This window comes from Drosophila takahashii, chromosome 2R, assembly GCF_030179915.1.
Source record: "Drosophila takahashii strain IR98-3 E-12201 chromosome 2R, DtakHiC1v2, whole genome shotgun sequence".
NCBI lineage: Eukaryota > Metazoa > Arthropoda > Insecta > Diptera > Drosophilidae > Drosophila > Drosophila takahashii.
The window spans coordinates 34,505,397-34,521,583 of record NC_091679.1 but is presented as its reverse complement, the minus strand read 5'-3'; the positions used below and the strand labels follow the sequence as shown (position 1 = coordinate 34,521,583).

Here is a 16,187-nt window from a genome sequence, read left to right as displayed (position 1 = left end):
GGGCTGTAAATGTCAACTGTAAAAGTGGCAAATTGTCGAACTAGGTGATTAGCTATGCAAACTTAAATAGGCAAACCAAAACGGCAATGTCAACGTGTCCTCGTGAGAAAATCAATTAAATAACCAGGTGGTGCTGATAAATCAAGTTTAAGTTTCCTACAAAACTAGGTTTTAGTATCTCTTTTTTTTGTGCTTTAGAATGGTCTTTTAAGGTAAAAACTATAAAAAGAAACGTGAAAAATAACTAATTAAATTCAATTATTATAGAAATGCTCTTTGACTAATTATTTCTGTCGAGTTTTATAGAACTTAAAAAATAAAGACATCATAGAATAATTTTCGATTAGATAAAATCTCTAACAAACTAAATACACCTAATATTTTTGAATTAATTGAAAAACAAACTAATATTTAATTGTTTTGGCTAACTAATAGTTAGCATTAAGCGATCAAAAGTCCAGTTGGCATCCAAATGCACTAGCACTCCATAATCAGTTTCAAGTTCAACCACCGCCGCACACTCCGCGTCATGCAAATATGGTTGTTGCCCAATAGTCGACGATTTAATATGAATTGATTAGCACAATGAAAAAACAGTGAGTTTCTTTTGGCGGCTCGGCGATCACGTTTCTGTATGACAACATATTCAGCATTTATCATGTAACTGGCCAACTGGCTTGGCTTTTTTGTTTGCTTTTTAGTTTTGGCCCCAGTTTCACTCATTTCATTGCAGCATCTGGGCCGACTAATTGTCAACGCGGGTTGGCTAATCGCACAGATTAAATAACCGCTGTCCGGTACTTGAGTTTGGGCTTTGAATGGTTTGAATCTAACCAAATCTGCGCGCGATAGCGGCCGAAAGCCAACTGATTTGAGCGGCCGAGCACAGCGAAATGGTGGCCAATTGCCTGTTGACCACCTCAGGAGGTATAGGTATCAGGTAGCAGAAACCCGGACCGATGCACTCGACCAGCGTTCGGCTGGGGCGGCTTACATCGAATCGGGCCGCTTTAATTACACTCCACTCTTCGCTGGTCTAATTTGTATGCGTCGCCCGCAACTCGAAAAACAAAGCTAAAGAAATACGATTCAAAAGGCGTATTGAACACGCACTGGACACTCGGATTCGATTCGAATGGACTCTCGGATTCACCTGACGCCGCCGCGATCGAAACACGTCTGAACCTGGCTCATAGCTCAGAGCTGGCCTGTACCCACCTTTCTGCTTCGGCTTTTCCAGTTTCAGTTTTCTTTTCGGTCTCGTTAGCACACACTGTTTTTTCGAACTTCATATTTTGATTTGAATTTTTTTTTAATAATCTCGGGTCGCAGATGCACAAGCATTCTTGACCCAAAGTCACCAGATAATTGTGATTGATGGGGGGGAAGCCTCTGGGCTTGATGAAAATGCGTGGAAAATACAGTCCAGCTTCTGTAGGCTAAACCTGCATTCAAAACTACTTGTCACATTGCAAAAGAGTGGCTCAATTTACAAACTGGAACTACCAACTGCCAATTAAGAAACTGGACTTAGGAATATTTATTTGTTCACAAATTAAGCCCACATTTTTGATAGTTGCTTGAAGCAATTAATTGGTCTTGTCAACTGGTTTAGATAATAACAGTTTTTAAGAAATCTTAAGTTCTTAAATTGGTAAATATTTTCACTTACAACTTTCGAAATGACTTCTGATAAAAATCAAAGATCAAATCAAAATTAATTTATTTGTATTTTATTATCAATAATTATTATTACATTCTTGTATTTTAGACTCTCGTTCAATTTACAGAATTCCTTCTGTATATACCTTTTGCGATGCCCTACCCAAATAGGAATAGTTCGAGCCAGGCTAAAGATCGTCCCCTAAATAATAAACTGTTTGCTTTTGTCGTATTTGTTATTATGCCCGGGGAAACAGCTGTTTGGGGGAGAAGCCAACCAGTGAATTGTAGGCAAATAAATAACCGGTTATTGAAAAGTATATTTATTTTTATTTAAGGCTTATTTAGCATCACATCACAATCGCATCGCACGGAACCCTGACCATGAAAGCCAGACAAACCCTCAGTGTGAGACGACGTATGCTGGTGATCGAATTAAAACTAACTAAACGGTTCGCGTGGGGGCTACGCTTACTCCAGTAAACCCGCAAATAGGTATAATTGGGCGCTCCATCAATCTGGATTCTATTGCCTTAATTACCCGTTCTCACCACTGAAATTAGCGGGTAATGGATCTGGACTTTGACTAGGTTTTACTCAACTTTACGACTAGCACAACAATTGTAAAAGTGATTTCGAATGGTGGTATTTGCACACAAAGCTACCGCAACTTTTAGAGTCACGCAATAGATACGATTTAAAATGATATCCCACCTTTTTCGAGCTCGCTTTGGCTGTGGCTTCATAAAAGCCTCATTATGTCCAGAGTACTTAGCGATTCCTTTTGTTATTCTAATGGTCTCTCGGTACATTTTTGACAATACCCGAAACTCATTTGCGTCGTATGTGGCTCTATGAAGATAAATATGTAGCCTTGACCCAGGTTCCGGGTGTACGTGAAGGCATCCCATTAAACGAGACAATAAAAGATGCTCGATTTGTAGAAATAAACTATCAAACTCGAACCTAACATTTAGAAATTCAAAACCAATAAGTGCTATTTTTTTAAAAAGCCCTGAAAAATTGTTATTAAAATTTACTTATTCCAGAAACAAAGTTTATATGATTGAATTTATATCCTTATTATAAGATCTTTTTAAAAGTCTTAAAATGCAGACCCTATAAAAATGCATTAAACCCAAGCCAGTATATCCAGTATTACTATGTTACTGTTGCTAGTAAACTATAATTTGAATGTAATTATAGATCAAAATCGTAAGACATTAAACAAGTTTCCATAAAATTATTAGCTTGTTAAATTATCGTTATTATTAGCCATCTTTAACCAAACATCGAGCTTTCAAACTTTTTAAACGATAGACACAAGAGCTTTAAATTTAATTTATTTAAAAATATACTTTTAGGCTGATTTCGCGCAAGTCTGGTCACTCTAAAATGCAAATTTATGTTTGAAAATGAGGAAGAACACAATTGCTACTTCAGGAGGAGAAGTCGAGACGAGGGAACCTGAGGATCTGCGGGAGATGACCGTCTCCCATCCATCACGTTGGACCAATTGACGTGCATCCAGAGGATTGGGAGCAATGTGGAGTTGGCTGGAGGAGTCTGGCTAGGGTCGCCAGTACCCGCACAGTCCGACTTAGATCTGCCCAGCGCCAAGAAAAGCAAGGACTCAGTGGTGTGCTGTGCAAGTAGAAAAAAATTATTTTTTTTATTTTTTAGGTAGAGGAGGCGTTGTGGAGGCGGACGAACCGGTTCCAGTCGACAACCAAATATTTGTAAGTGATGTAATGTAATCTTATTTATTGATGTTTAGTTTATGAAATTATAATAAATTACAGATTAATAGGTCGATCAGGAAGGCTGTATACCAAGTAACCTTAAAAGTTTTATTTAACCAGCTCTCTTATCTGAAACTTGTAATCTTTGGACATTTTCCTAGATTTAAACTTTTTATTAAATTGCATTGGAACTCAAAACGTGCTATTCGTGCAATGCTATCAATAAGCTTAAATAATTCTGGTCATTCGAAAATGCAAATTTAAGTTTTAAAATGAGGAAGAAGACAATTGTGAGATCTGGCATCCTTGGTTAATTCAAAAGGAAAGAAGAAGAGACACAAAGCGTGCTGATGCATGTGCAAGTGCAAGTGTTTCATCGACTAGGCTACGAGGTCAGATCTACTGAGGGCTCAACTGAGCGGCAACTGGGGTACAAATCCCAAATGCCGGCATTCCGATCTGGAAGGTGCCAGACGAAGGGCCTGAGGATCCGCGGGAGATGACCGTCACGTTGGACCAATTGACGTGCATCCAGACGATTGGGAACAATGTGGAGTTGGCTGGGAGAAGTCTGGCCAGGGTCGCCAGTACCCTGCACCACTTGTCCTTCCCAGAAACCCTGGAGGGCAAGCGGCCGGTCTATCTTCACATAGATGAGCTGCACATGGCAGGAGTATGCAATTTATTATTATTTATATTTTAAACAAGATATTTCCATTGGCAAGGTTAAGACAACTTGCTTACTGTATCCTGTATACACCTGTCGTGGTACCTTCTTTCAAGTATTTCACTTGGATGTGGGTACAGAGATGACCACTGCGCGAGTTCGGCAATCGCTAGCAGGTATCCTGCACCATTTTGAGCAACACGGCCTCATGCCATACATGCTGGACTTCATCAGTAATGCCTGTCCTATGAACCAAAATACCTTGCCGGTTGGGTGTCCTGTCCCACACCTGTGGTGCATGGTGTACTTCCGACACTGTCATGCCAGGTATTACGGAACGGTGGACTTTGCGGTTGGGAAGGCATATCGCACGGTGTTCACACAGGCGCTCCACGGCTCCCAAATAAGCCTCCTTAAAAGTCTGGGAAGAACGCGTCGTGCCCAGGATCAAATCAGTGCACTGGCGATTGCGGTGGCGAGGTTTGCAGAGCAGTGCATGGGCCGCGGACCACAACTGCACAACTGTATTCCGCAATATTGATCGTACCCGTGACCAACATGCCGTTTTGTTGACGAAAAGGGATTCGATGGCCACAGATGCTTGGGGGACATGGGCATCCCATATATCCCTGACCAGTTCCACAGGCGGCTAAGGGGCCACTGGCAGAGGGACAGAATGAAAATGAGGATGTTGAGGAAGTAGAAGAAGTTGAGATGTAGTCTCTTTAGAAGATAGCTAAAAATGTAAAAAGCAAGAAGAGACACTAGAATTTGTTTTTAAAGATAAAGAAAGCAATTAAGGCAATTAAGCCACTGAAGAAAAAATTTCCAGAACAGAACGATCCGTATAACCGAAATGCTTAAAAAATTAACAGGAACCTACTGGTAAAAGAAAACCTTATAAAGGCTGGGGATGTCTGAGATTTTTTACGATTTGGGTTTGGTTGAAAAAGAAAATATGTTAAGGGAGAACGATCTTCAGCCAAGGTCCAAAGCGGAAAGAGATGCGCCAGTCAACAAGGCTTGTTTATCGGAAAACTGTGGGACCAGAGTTATTTAGGAATGTCTATCGAGCGCGTTTTTTCAGTGTTGTAAGGACGGAAATTATTTGAATTTTCCTCTGCCATTTTAATTCCTGGCGGCAACTTCAAATCGTGGCGGGAATTTTGAATTGTGGTCACACCAATTTACTCATTCCATAGACCAAGTTAATTTAATTGATTTTTAAGCCATATTATTTAAGATTTTTTTTAAGTCTTAAAATTAAGACCTTGAAAAATGCACTAAGCCCAGGCCAGAATATCCAGTCTTACAATGTTACTTTTACTTAAAGTATAATTTAAATGTAATTATAGATCAAAGTCGTAAGACACTGAACAAGTTTCCATTAAAACATTAGCTTCATAAATGATCGTTATTATTAGCCATCGATCTTTCAGACTTTTTAACAAGCTCTAACCGAAAGAGCCTACATTTAAGCTATATCTATAAGTTTGATGATAAATCAAACAGTGTGCAACCCATTCAAAAATACAAAAGGCAACAGTGTCCACAATTATTAGTGTATAATTTATTATTAAATATGTTATAAAATTTGTTTATCGTATAAAATATACTCTTACTCTTGTCTCGTCAAGTCCCACATCTATGTATGTATATATATATATTTGGGTATATAAATATGTATGTGTATGCATGTATATAGAAAAATGACAAACCACGCATACGCACTGTAGTACCGTGGCTTGCGCTTGTTTCCGCATTTTCTCGCTTTTCACTATTAGACAATTACAATTTTTAACTGCAACTCGTTATTGAATTTGTCGCTTGATTTTGGTAGATTTTCTTTAGATTTATCGCCATATGACTTAATTAGCTGCTTAATGGTGGGTGTACCTAGTACCCGCGCCTCTACATATGTATGTACGCTGTATGCTGAGTGGGTGAGAATGTATGAGAAAATTTTGCATATGCCAAACGTGATCTCCCCTTATTTATCGCAAAGCAAATCATATTTGAAGATTAAGAGGGGAAAGGAGGGATTTTTGGTAATTTTGGTAATCGTTTGTTTGCCCTAGATATATAGTATATGGGGGTTAGTCTATGTTTAAGTAACTATGTATTTATGTATGCGACTATGCTTATAAGTGTGGTTAGTATGCTGGCTATTTCGATGAATCCTCCACTCGATCCTCATCCTGATCCCGATTCCGATCGTCTATGAATATATGCAGTATTTGCTATGCGAAACCAGTAGCTGGCCTATCAATATTTCATATGCTGCGCTCCTCTGATCGATCTCCATGTATGTATGTTGTAACTTAAGCTGTGTGTGTCTGTGTCGTCTGATCTGGCTTATAATTTAAATTTGTACTCGTTTTGTACTCAATTGCTCCATAATTATTACATATGTAGTACGTGTATGTATGTATGCGTATGTTTATGTTTATAATTTCCAAATGAGAAATATTTTCAAATTTAGTTACAATCTTGGGGGTTTTGTAAGAAACTTAATGGCTAAATGATCGCGACAAAATATATACTGTATGTATGCATAGTGTAGAATTTTAAAGATCCTTTATAGGTAATGAAATCATTTCTCTGTGCTTGCCGAGAATTGCTTTTGCATTTGTCATTAAAAGTTTTACTCAAAATTGTATTTTGATATAAGAGTTCATATTCCGTTTTGTTTTAGCATCGTCAATCGATTTGTTATAAAATGTTGCTTAGTAAATATGTATGTGGGTTTTGCAATGTTCGTTTTTTATTTTATCTTTGAAAATCATTCACAGGATGATTTTTAGTCATTAAGTTTGCCGTTATGCATTTTTCTCACTTAACCGCTAAGTACGTAATACGAAAAAAATTTGAATACCTGATTTAAGTTTTGGATTCGTTTAGTGTTTTTTCTTTATTTTAGTAGCTACTTGTATATGAGCATTTGTTTGCTTTAGAATTAATTGTAGGTGTATTTTGGGCAACGTGTTTTTGGAATATTCGGTTTATTTGAAAAAATACCTGCTTGCATTTAATTAAGTATTTTTGGTATGTATTTTGTAAAAAGTTTAATTAACTATCTGTTTGAATGTGTGTTTTGAGTGTAGTGTGTAGTATGTAAGTTATTGGTTTCGCTTTTTCATTTTGATTCTTAAGCCTTTGGCAAATTGTTCAGTATCCTCATGACTTGTAGTAATTTGTTGTGTTTAACATACTTTTATTCTATAGATATATAAGTTTAAATGCTTTTTATTTTAAATTATGGCATTCGGTATTCGCTTAAATCTCAATAATTGTCCTCCCTATTTGTGTTTGCTTGTAGTTAATGGGTTTCTTAATATTTTTTATTTTTTTTTTCTTATTTTTTTACACAATTTCTAAACTGTGGCTTTTAGAAAACGGCGCTCATTTGTAATGATATAAGTATTAGTTCTTTAGTATTGGTTTAGTAAATCTCACACAAATATAAAATATGGCATTCTCTCAGATGTCGCTAGGCCCGATACGATGCGATATATATGATATATACATACGATATTTGTGGGGGATGCTCTGCGTGCGCTTTGTGTGCGAGTGTTTTGAATGATTCGATCTGGATCACAAGAAATGAACGGCGCTTCAAGGTGTTACGATTGGATAAAATGAGGTTACGAGTATGTTATGGCGATCGTGTGGGTCCCCGAGATTTCGGGGGTTGGCTAAACTAAGGTGTAAAATAATTACGATATCTACTCTATATAGCTCTAGTGGGTGGTTTGCCCTCTGCCTTCTGGTGTATATTACGTGTATATAAATATTGTATATGTTTTTTGTTGCCACCGCTCTCGGAGAGCCGTCGGCATTTTTGCATCTTTTCATTAAGGTTAGTTTTAGTGATTTTAGATTTTATGGTATTTGTTTGTTTGCGCATTTTATGCAATGTTGCTTTATTCGTGGAAGGAGTGTTAGCTATGTACCATCTCGCTGTCGATCCGTTGAAGTCGGGTTTGAACACAAGTACAAAGAATAGAACGTCTCAAAACAGTAAGAACAGAATGTAAACTAAGTAACTAAGTTTGCTAATACATTTTACAATTTACGCCTGGTCTTTAGCCTAGAATCGGTCCTAGTTGGCTCTATATATGTGTGTGTATACATTTGCTATTAAAAATCGTTCAAACTCTAGACAGATAATTCAGCTAATTCATGCGTTGCCCATGATTTCATTAAGTTTCTTTTCTTTTATTTGTTTCTTTTGCGAGGAACATGTCACCTAAATGTGTATTCAATACGCCCATATATTGCTCTGGATTTTCCATACGTTTTCACTATGCCACGCCCGCTAAATCTACTAAATGCTAATGAACACATTGAGTCAAAAATTATGATAATTTTTTCGTTATTTTGTTTTTAGGTTTGTTCGTTTAACTCCCCCCAACTCTCCTACCCTCATTTTTAGCTAACCCCTCCTTTCAACCTGCTGTGTATCCTGTGGGTAAATCCTTTTCACAATTAATTACAAAGTAGCGACACAAACCAAAGTCCTGTGATGCATGATCGGTATGAACGAACGAATGAATGGGTGTGGATGTCGGTGAATGTCAGTTAAACTCGGTTTAAGCTATGCCCATGATGATTCGGATGATTGGATCTATATATGATATCTGTATCGCTATATGTATGAAAGTATGTGTGTTAAGCTATGTTAAGTTACTTTACGGTATCAATGTCATTGCAATTTGAGTGTGTTGGTTTTTTCACTTTTTTTGGCCTCACCATATATGGTTCTTTAGTTGGCTCCGAAATTGCGGTTTAGTTAATCAGTCTTTGTTAAAAGTTCAACCAAAAGTCAGCGGGTTTCTTCAATATTTTCTTGTTTTTTGTTTGTTTCTTTGTTTTGCTTTGCTTCCTTTTACAAAGTTCGTGTTCTCACATACTCAGTCTCAATTATAAGAAAATCATTAAAAATATGTCCCAAAAAAATTAATTTTAAAATAAACGTAATACGGAACTAAACAAACAAATTAAGAATATAATACAAACATTAATACCATTCCACAGTGTCTCTGCAAATCATGTTTAGTAACTCTTGTCGAAAGTAGTTTCCTCATTCCGCTAAGCAACCCCATAAAAAACGCAATCCCCACCTTTTTACCTTTCTTACACCTCGTTCTATCAGCTAGCAAACTGCCTTTCAGTCTAACTAACAGGTAATAATATTTTCATCTAGTAAATGGTTGAGTTGCCCTCTTTGCTTTATCTTTTACTAGGTTCGGTAACTCTACTGAATGCTCTCGGACCCTACGTCTATATATATATCTTCTAAATCCTACTCAACTGTCTTCCGCCTTAGTTTCCGTTTTAGTTTTAGTTCTAGTTGGTTGGTTGGGCTTGTATATTCGCTAGATATATGCATATGCGTATAGATATAGATATCCATAGATACATATGTGTAATTCGTATTGTATTGTAAATTACCAAATCGTAACCATAACTCTTAAGCATTATCGAGGTAATCGTTGTAGCACTTAAGCTAAAAATTTTCGCTAATTTCCATGCACTCAATTCTGATTTTCCCTTATTTCGGCACCCGTTTCTCTCTATCGTTCTGTTATTTGGATCTCTTCCCTACGCTAACGTTTAGCTCTTGTAAATGGTCTAAAAAAGATCGGCACTCGTAGCCTGATTTAGAATACGTGCACAAACCGCTTGTAAGGGTTAGACCCTTCCTTGGAGTCTGGCGACAGTTCGATGAGGAAAACAATGCGACCGTCTGGCATTATAGCCACATCGCAGGTGCGATCCTTCTCGTCCAGCGTGGGCGGCATCAAAGGATTGATAGAGGGTCGCACCTCAATCTGTGAAGGGGAATTTACAAATTTTGTTATTAAAATTCAAGAACTCTTTAGCTTCCATCTAGTACTTACATCCCACATAAAGTCCAGGTTTTGGTTGAAGACCAGGATGCGTTGATTCTTAGAATCGGCCACTATAATGCGGCCCTCGTCGTCACAGCACAGGCCCGAGGGCCGATTGAACTCATGGAAGCCCGAGCCCTCGTGTCCCTTCACGGAGAGAATCTGCAAAAAAAATACAAAAACTGATTAGTATCTTCATGATCCATTATAAACACAATCATACGTACATCGTTGATGTCTGGATCAATCAGGTAGAGGCAGTGGTTGTCAAAGTCAGACACTATGATGTTGCCCGTGGGCGTGTAGCAAACGCCTCGTGGCGAGGCGATGCCTTTGGTTTGGCCATGGTTGTCGAACACTATCTGGCGGATGAAGCGACCCTCGGAGTCGAACTGTTGGATGCGATGATTGCGCGAGTCGGTGACCACAATTTGGCGGCGCGAGTTGACGGCCACATCCCAGGGATACTGGAACTGGCCGTACTCCTTGCCGTAGCTGCCGAACTTGAGCAGAAAGACGCCGCTGGCGGTGAAAATCTGCACACGATGGTTGTCCTTGTCCACGACAATAATGCGATTATCCACGTCCACACAAATGCCAGCGGGCAGGTCGAACTCTCCGTTGCCCACGCCCTTGCGGCCAAACTTGAACTTCAGCGAGCCGTCGGGATTGAAGACCTGAACGCGATTGTTGCGGCGATCCGACACGAGCACATGGCCCATTTTATCCACGCACAGGCCCCACGGCCGGCTCACCTGTCCGTCTTCATGTCCCTCGGTGGCGAAGGACAGCGAGAGTGAGTTGGAGTTCCGCACCTTAACCAGATCCATGCAACCTGGAATTGCCTGTGTGGTTCGTGGAGCACTGAAGTGCAGTCCCGGCGAGCTGCGCAGTCCGTTGAGTTCCCAATCCAGTGCTGCGCTGGACATGCCACTCGACATTCCGCAGGCACTTCCTCCGCGCGGCTGCATGATGGGCGATGGGATGCGGAAACTATTGTCGCGCAGCAGCGGACGACGAACACTCGAGGAGGCCACACTCAGCGGATTGCTGGCCATGTTCATGCCAAAGGCCATGTCCATGCCGTTGGACACTCCGACTCCAACTCCACCGCCAACGCCTCCCACACCAACGCCCACGGAGGCGGCGGCCACGGCGCTCACACTGGAGACACTCGGCACAATGCCGTTGCTGCTCGAGACGATGGGCATGTTCTTGTCGTCCACCAGGATAACGCCACCCTGGTTGCGGATATCCTGTAGCAGGCTGTAGTCCGGTGGGGCGAAGGCAAAGACCTCCTGTTTGGGCTGCAGGTCCTTGTAGATGCCCGCAAACTGCTCCATCTGGCGCTGTCCATTGGTCAACTTCATGGCAATTTCGATCTGGTCCATGGTGCAGGCATTGTCCGCCACCTTGCTCAGCATATCGGAGGTCTCGGAGAGACCGGCGAGGGCAGACTTCAAGCCGGCCATCTGATCGTGCAGAATGGCCAGACGACGCTGGCGTAGCTTTTCCACAAAGTCCAGGAGGAAACGCTCGCGGTCCTCAATGGCAATGATAAACTGACGGAACGCCTTGCGTATATTATCGCTCAGCTCGCTGCAGTTGCGCTCGATCAGCCGGATGAAGGCCAGCGCCTTGTCAATGCTGCTCTTAATGCAGCGCGTGCCCACCTGGCTGCTCTCGATGGCGCCCTCCAGCTTCTCCTTCGAGCCCACCATGAAGCTCTGGATAGAGGCGTAGCTGTGCTCCTTGTGCTCGTGCAGCGTGCAGCACTGGCACACCAGTTTGCGGCAGTAATCGCACACATAGCGCAGCATCTCGTTGTGTATGTCGCAGATGAAGTTGCCGCTGGGCGGAGTGTGTGCATTCACGGAGCTGCCACCGGTGGGCGAGGCTCCAATGGGCGTGGGCAGGGAGACGATCGAATGGTTCGAGGACAGCGGACTGTTGCGGTGCTCCCTCAGGCAGTCGTTGCACATGAACTCGTTGCACTCCAGGCAGCGTATGGAGGCGCTCACCTCGCACCAGCCGCAGCTGATGCTCGAATTGTTCGAGGACTCTGGCGACATCTTGGGATTGCTGCGTGCACCGGTGCCAATGGGTCCGATGCTAAAGTCCACATGCGAATCCAGGCCGCCCAAGAAGTTGTTGATGAAGAAGTCCGTGCGTGGTGGTGAGCTGGGGAAAACAACAAGGGGTTTTAGTCTAGCGAAAAAGGGGTTTAATCCCATTTTTATCCAACTCACCTCTGACCCACATTGGGCAGCAGTCCCACGTTGAGGTCCCAGGCGGGAAAGCTCTCCAGGATGCCCGCGAGCAGCCGCTCGGAGGAGTTGCTGGCATTGCTGCTCACACTGCCGCCGCCACTTCCGTTGGCCGTCGAGGAGTTGGCCACGCCGTTGGCGCTCGGCGCATTGCTGCTGGCCATTTGTTGCGGAACCGAATTGTTTGACAAGAGTTCCATCATAAGAGTGGTGAGATCACGTTTCTATAGCACTAGGCGGCAGTCGATGGAGTGGCGCTTTTCCGCTACAAAAACAATAGCGAAAACGAATTTAAGAAACTTGTAAGACGCGAAGAAGAGTTTTTTTTTATTTGGAACTTGCGTTTGGAACGCGCGCGGGACGTCGTCAGTTGCCGAAGGGTAGCAGCTAACTAAATTGGCCAGGGAAAAGGTGCTTCATTAAGTAGTCCTAGGCAGGCAGCTGCATCTAGGCATCTTAGGTAGCGGGAAAATCCCCCGGCCGCCTGTCTGCCTTCTTAGGATCCCCGACCCCTGAGATCCTTTAAGCAGGCCCGTCCCGAATCCGAGAAAAACGCAATGCAACCCGAGAAAGGCAGCTGTGCAGCGCGAGCAGCGGCAGGTCAGATTTGTGCGTGTTTCTTTGTATCTGCAAGATACATTGTCAAGTTATTTGGAATCCCGGAATTTCAACATTAGCCACGCATTTACCAATTTATGAGCCAAAATGGCGAGTTTTTCGCGCGCAATTCGGCGAACTGGCTGTACTTTCGGTAACCCAGATACTAGATTCGGGAAATTACCCCCCGAAAAGCGGGGAAAAACAAACCGGACAGGGATTAGAACCCACCCTCGCAGAGCCCCACCTCTGCACTCTGTCTTATCGCGTAGTTAGAACATTTTCCTGTTTTTCCACCCACCACCTCGCTTCGCTTCGCCTGCACTGCGCAAGCGACTTTTCCGGCGGGGAGCAGGAGGTGGTGGTGGGGGGCGGTGGAAAACCCAAAGCAAAAACGTCATGAAACAACAGACGGAACTGGTTGCCATCTTCAAGACGAGCAACGTACGCCCAATCAAACGACCGACTTTCATCCCCTCTCGTTAAATCAGGATTTCGGAGCGGCTTCTTCTACACTCCGAGGAAAACTTGACGACGAGAACGTGTTTTCCTTCATTCTAATTTCGGATGATTCGAGTTAATTTATAGCATATCTTCAAGGGTGGGCCCAAGCAAAGCCAGTTTAAGGTGGAAAAGGGTTTGTTCTTTTGGGTGGGGTTGGGGGTTGGACTCCTGTTGTTTTTGACTGAGGTAAAAGGATAAAGTCAATCTATTAACGCTACTTGGGTTTCCATCTCTGGTGAAATTTTTGGTGTTTGAGGCATTTAAGGTATTGAGGTGATCTGTTTCCTTGCGAAATTGAGGTACGGATCGTATAGATCGTAATAATATACCACAACCTTACTTAAAATAACTTCTTAAAATTCTCTTGGTGGAATTATGATAAGACAGTTAAAGAGGACTTCGACCCCATACTTATTTTTCTAACCATGGCTGTCATAAACCTTCCATCTTAATGTTTATGTATGTTAATGTAAAATTGTGAAGAAATTCTTCGGATAGGGTTGCAATTCTGAAAAATATTGTCTAAATAGATTCCAGTAAAAGAAAAATTTGTATGATAATGAAAATTGTAAAATGTAAATAATAAATGATTAGCATAACGGAAAGAAAAATCCTATTTATAAGGGTTAGAAAAGGAAAAATCAAAACTTGATCCCTATTTCATATAAACAAGAGTTTGATTCCTATCGACAACCCCAAAAGGAGAGCAAAATATGAATGGGGGTTAAGAATCCGTAACCAAAGGGGTTGTCACGGGGTTGGGTTGCTGAAGTTTTCATCGAAAGAATCCTGACGAAATCAATACACAACTCTGCTTTGATCCCCTTTTCCAGCTAAACAATGCAACGCCCTAGGAAAGGAATGCAATTCTAGGATATTTTCGAGCCGTGTAGACAGCGGCAACAAAAACAAGGATAAGAAGAACAAGAGCAGGAAAAGGACGAACAGGAGGAGGTGGAGAAAGGGGAGGAGGCAGCGGCGAAACTACCCTTGTCACCCTTGAACGTTTTCCATTGAAACGGGTCTGTGTCTCCGAGTCGCAGGACGTGGAAAAAAACACGACCAAGAAGTTAAAGTCCTTTAACAAACACACAGGCACACTCACACATACACGCGTCGGTACATTTGTGTACGTGCAGCAAGGATACGACGCAAAAACGTCGGGGGATGAGGACGAGGGTTGTATTTACACAAGTTTCTCTACATGTTCGTATGTAGGTGGTTTCTGCGCCGCAAATCGTCCATATATTTGTGTATGTATATTTTCCAAAAATGAAGGAAAAATCGTCGAGAGGAATCTTTGGGGAATCTTGGGTCCGGGGAGTCGAGAAAATCAATATTTGCATTGGGCTGCAATTGTCAATTAAAGTCTATTTATCATTTTGTGTTGATAGTTGCACTGCCTCCCCTCTCTTTCGCTCCCTATTCGCGTCTCCTTCGCGTACACACCTTTTTTAGCAGCCGCATGCAAGCCGCCTCGCTTTGTTGTTGTTTTCGGGCCCGATTTGTACCGTTTTTGAGCTAATTGATTCGTTTTTTGATTTGATTCGGATTCGGTTTTGGCTTTGATTTTGATTTGGCTTGGCTGTGCCTTTTCAGCGGATTTTCGCGAGGCGAGATTCTTTTTCCAGAGAGTTCTAATGCGTAATCCGTTCGCTCCGACATTCGTGTATTCCTTATTCCGACTGAAGAAGATACATCCGAAACCGAAACTGAAAACACAACATAACACTCAAATCGAAATCGCTCGCTCGCTCTCTCCGTCTCTCTCTGTTGCTTTTGCCGCGCCGCTCATCATCATCATCAAACGAACATCCACATATATGTAGCCTAAACAAAATATAAAAAAAATAAACCCAAATGTATCTCACAGTTAGTTTTTTGATTTTGATGTGCGCGCGCGCATGGAGCGCTCCAAAAAAGTTTGCTCTCTCTCATTGCTTTCGCTCTCTATCTCTCCTTCGCAGGGGCACACACACACACTCGTGCACGGGAGGCTCACATGCACATTTTTATCTTCTATTTATTTTCACTTATGCCGCAAAGAACTGCATTTAATGCAGAGGGTCGTCGCAGAAGTTTGGTTAAATGTACTGTTACTAACCTCAAACAATCGAATCGTCTGATCGGGCATAACGGCTAATAGGATAATGGCGTCCGTTTCGGCGCAGGGTAGCAGGGGAGTATGGGTTCTCCGAAAAGCAACCAAATTACGGGGAAAACCTACTGCCTTTTGGCCCTCTAGCTTATTGAATTACCCAATTATAGCCCTGCTTACGTCAAGTTTATCTAGTTTAGCAGCTGGTTTCACACTCACTTGTCAATTTCAGGCACTCTACGCGGTCCTAGGGTATCCCATAGTCGTCACACCGCTTCAGTTTGATTTAGTCGCCCGTTCTTATTCGTTTATCATGTGAGTGTTTGGTCGATATAAAAAGCTAAGCAAAATCTTTGGAAATCGCTTGTCGTCGTTGTGTTTACAAATTGTTTACATTTTCCAGGCGTTTTCGGGCGAAGCTCTTTTACTCTCGGTACCACCCTCGTGCACTTTTCCTGCTGCAATGAAAAATGCCATGAACAATTGCTCTTATTGTGCGTTTGCTTCTTCTTCGAATTACATTGGCGGCGTGTTCCAGCTGCACTCCTCGGTTGCGCCTGTTTTCTGTTTGGCCTAATCGAACAGCTCCAATTCTGACCCACTTACTGCGGCGGGACTAGGACTCGAAATCTTCACTCCAACCTTCAGGCACGCACTCAAAGAACTGCAAAACTCACGTTCATGCGCTCGCCAGTCGCCTCAGTCGCTGCCGCTTCTCTTTTCCGACGCTGCCCTTCTGCTCACGCGTCGTTGTTT

The 16,187-nt window shown here is 42.2% G+C and overlaps 1 protein-coding gene across 3 annotated transcripts; it reads right to left on the bottom strand.

The window, feature by feature from the left end:
• Window positions 1-5,619: 5,619 nt before the first annotated feature.
• wech (tripartite motif containing 71 protein wech) lies at window positions 5,620-16,187 on the bottom strand. 3 transcript variants are annotated; one of them, XM_017146433.3, is made up of 6 exons: window positions 15,952-16,187; window positions 15,651-15,889; window positions 12,215-12,497; window positions 10,193-12,146; window positions 9,975-10,127; window positions 5,620-9,905 (listed from the first exon to the last, which is right to left on the bottom strand). In XM_017146433.3, exons 3-6 carry the CDS (start codon window positions 12,433-12,435, stop codon window positions 9,735-9,737), a joined length of 2,499 nt encoding a protein of 832 aa, XP_017001922.3. In that variant the 5' UTR covers window positions 12,436-12,497; window positions 15,651-15,889; window positions 15,952-16,187; the 3' UTR covers window positions 5,620-9,734. The 3 variants fall into 3 exon arrangements, with proteins under 3 accessions (XP_017001922.3, XP_070070246.1, XP_017001930.3); XM_070214145.1 differs by having other exon boundaries at window positions 15,651-15,886; XM_017146441.3 differs by lacking the exons at window positions 15,651-15,889; window positions 15,952-16,187 and adding an exon at window positions 14,783-15,181.

What these genes read in the sequence shown, in the direction of transcription:
- wech (XM_017146433.3), bottom strand. Translation starts at nt 12,435, where the DNA reads ATGATGGAACTCTTGTCAAACAATTCGGTTCCGCAACAAATGGCCAGC. An exon ending in CTGCCCAATGTGGGTCAGAG is followed by an intron (nt 12,147 to 12,214) that starts GTGAGTTGGATA and finishes TGTTTTCCCCAG; the next exon opens with CTCACCACCACGCACGGACT. An exon ending in ACCTGGACTTTATGTGGGAT is followed by an intron (nt 9,906 to 9,974) that starts GTAAGTACTAGA and finishes TCCCCTTCACAG; the next exon opens with ATTGAGGTGCGACCCTCTAT.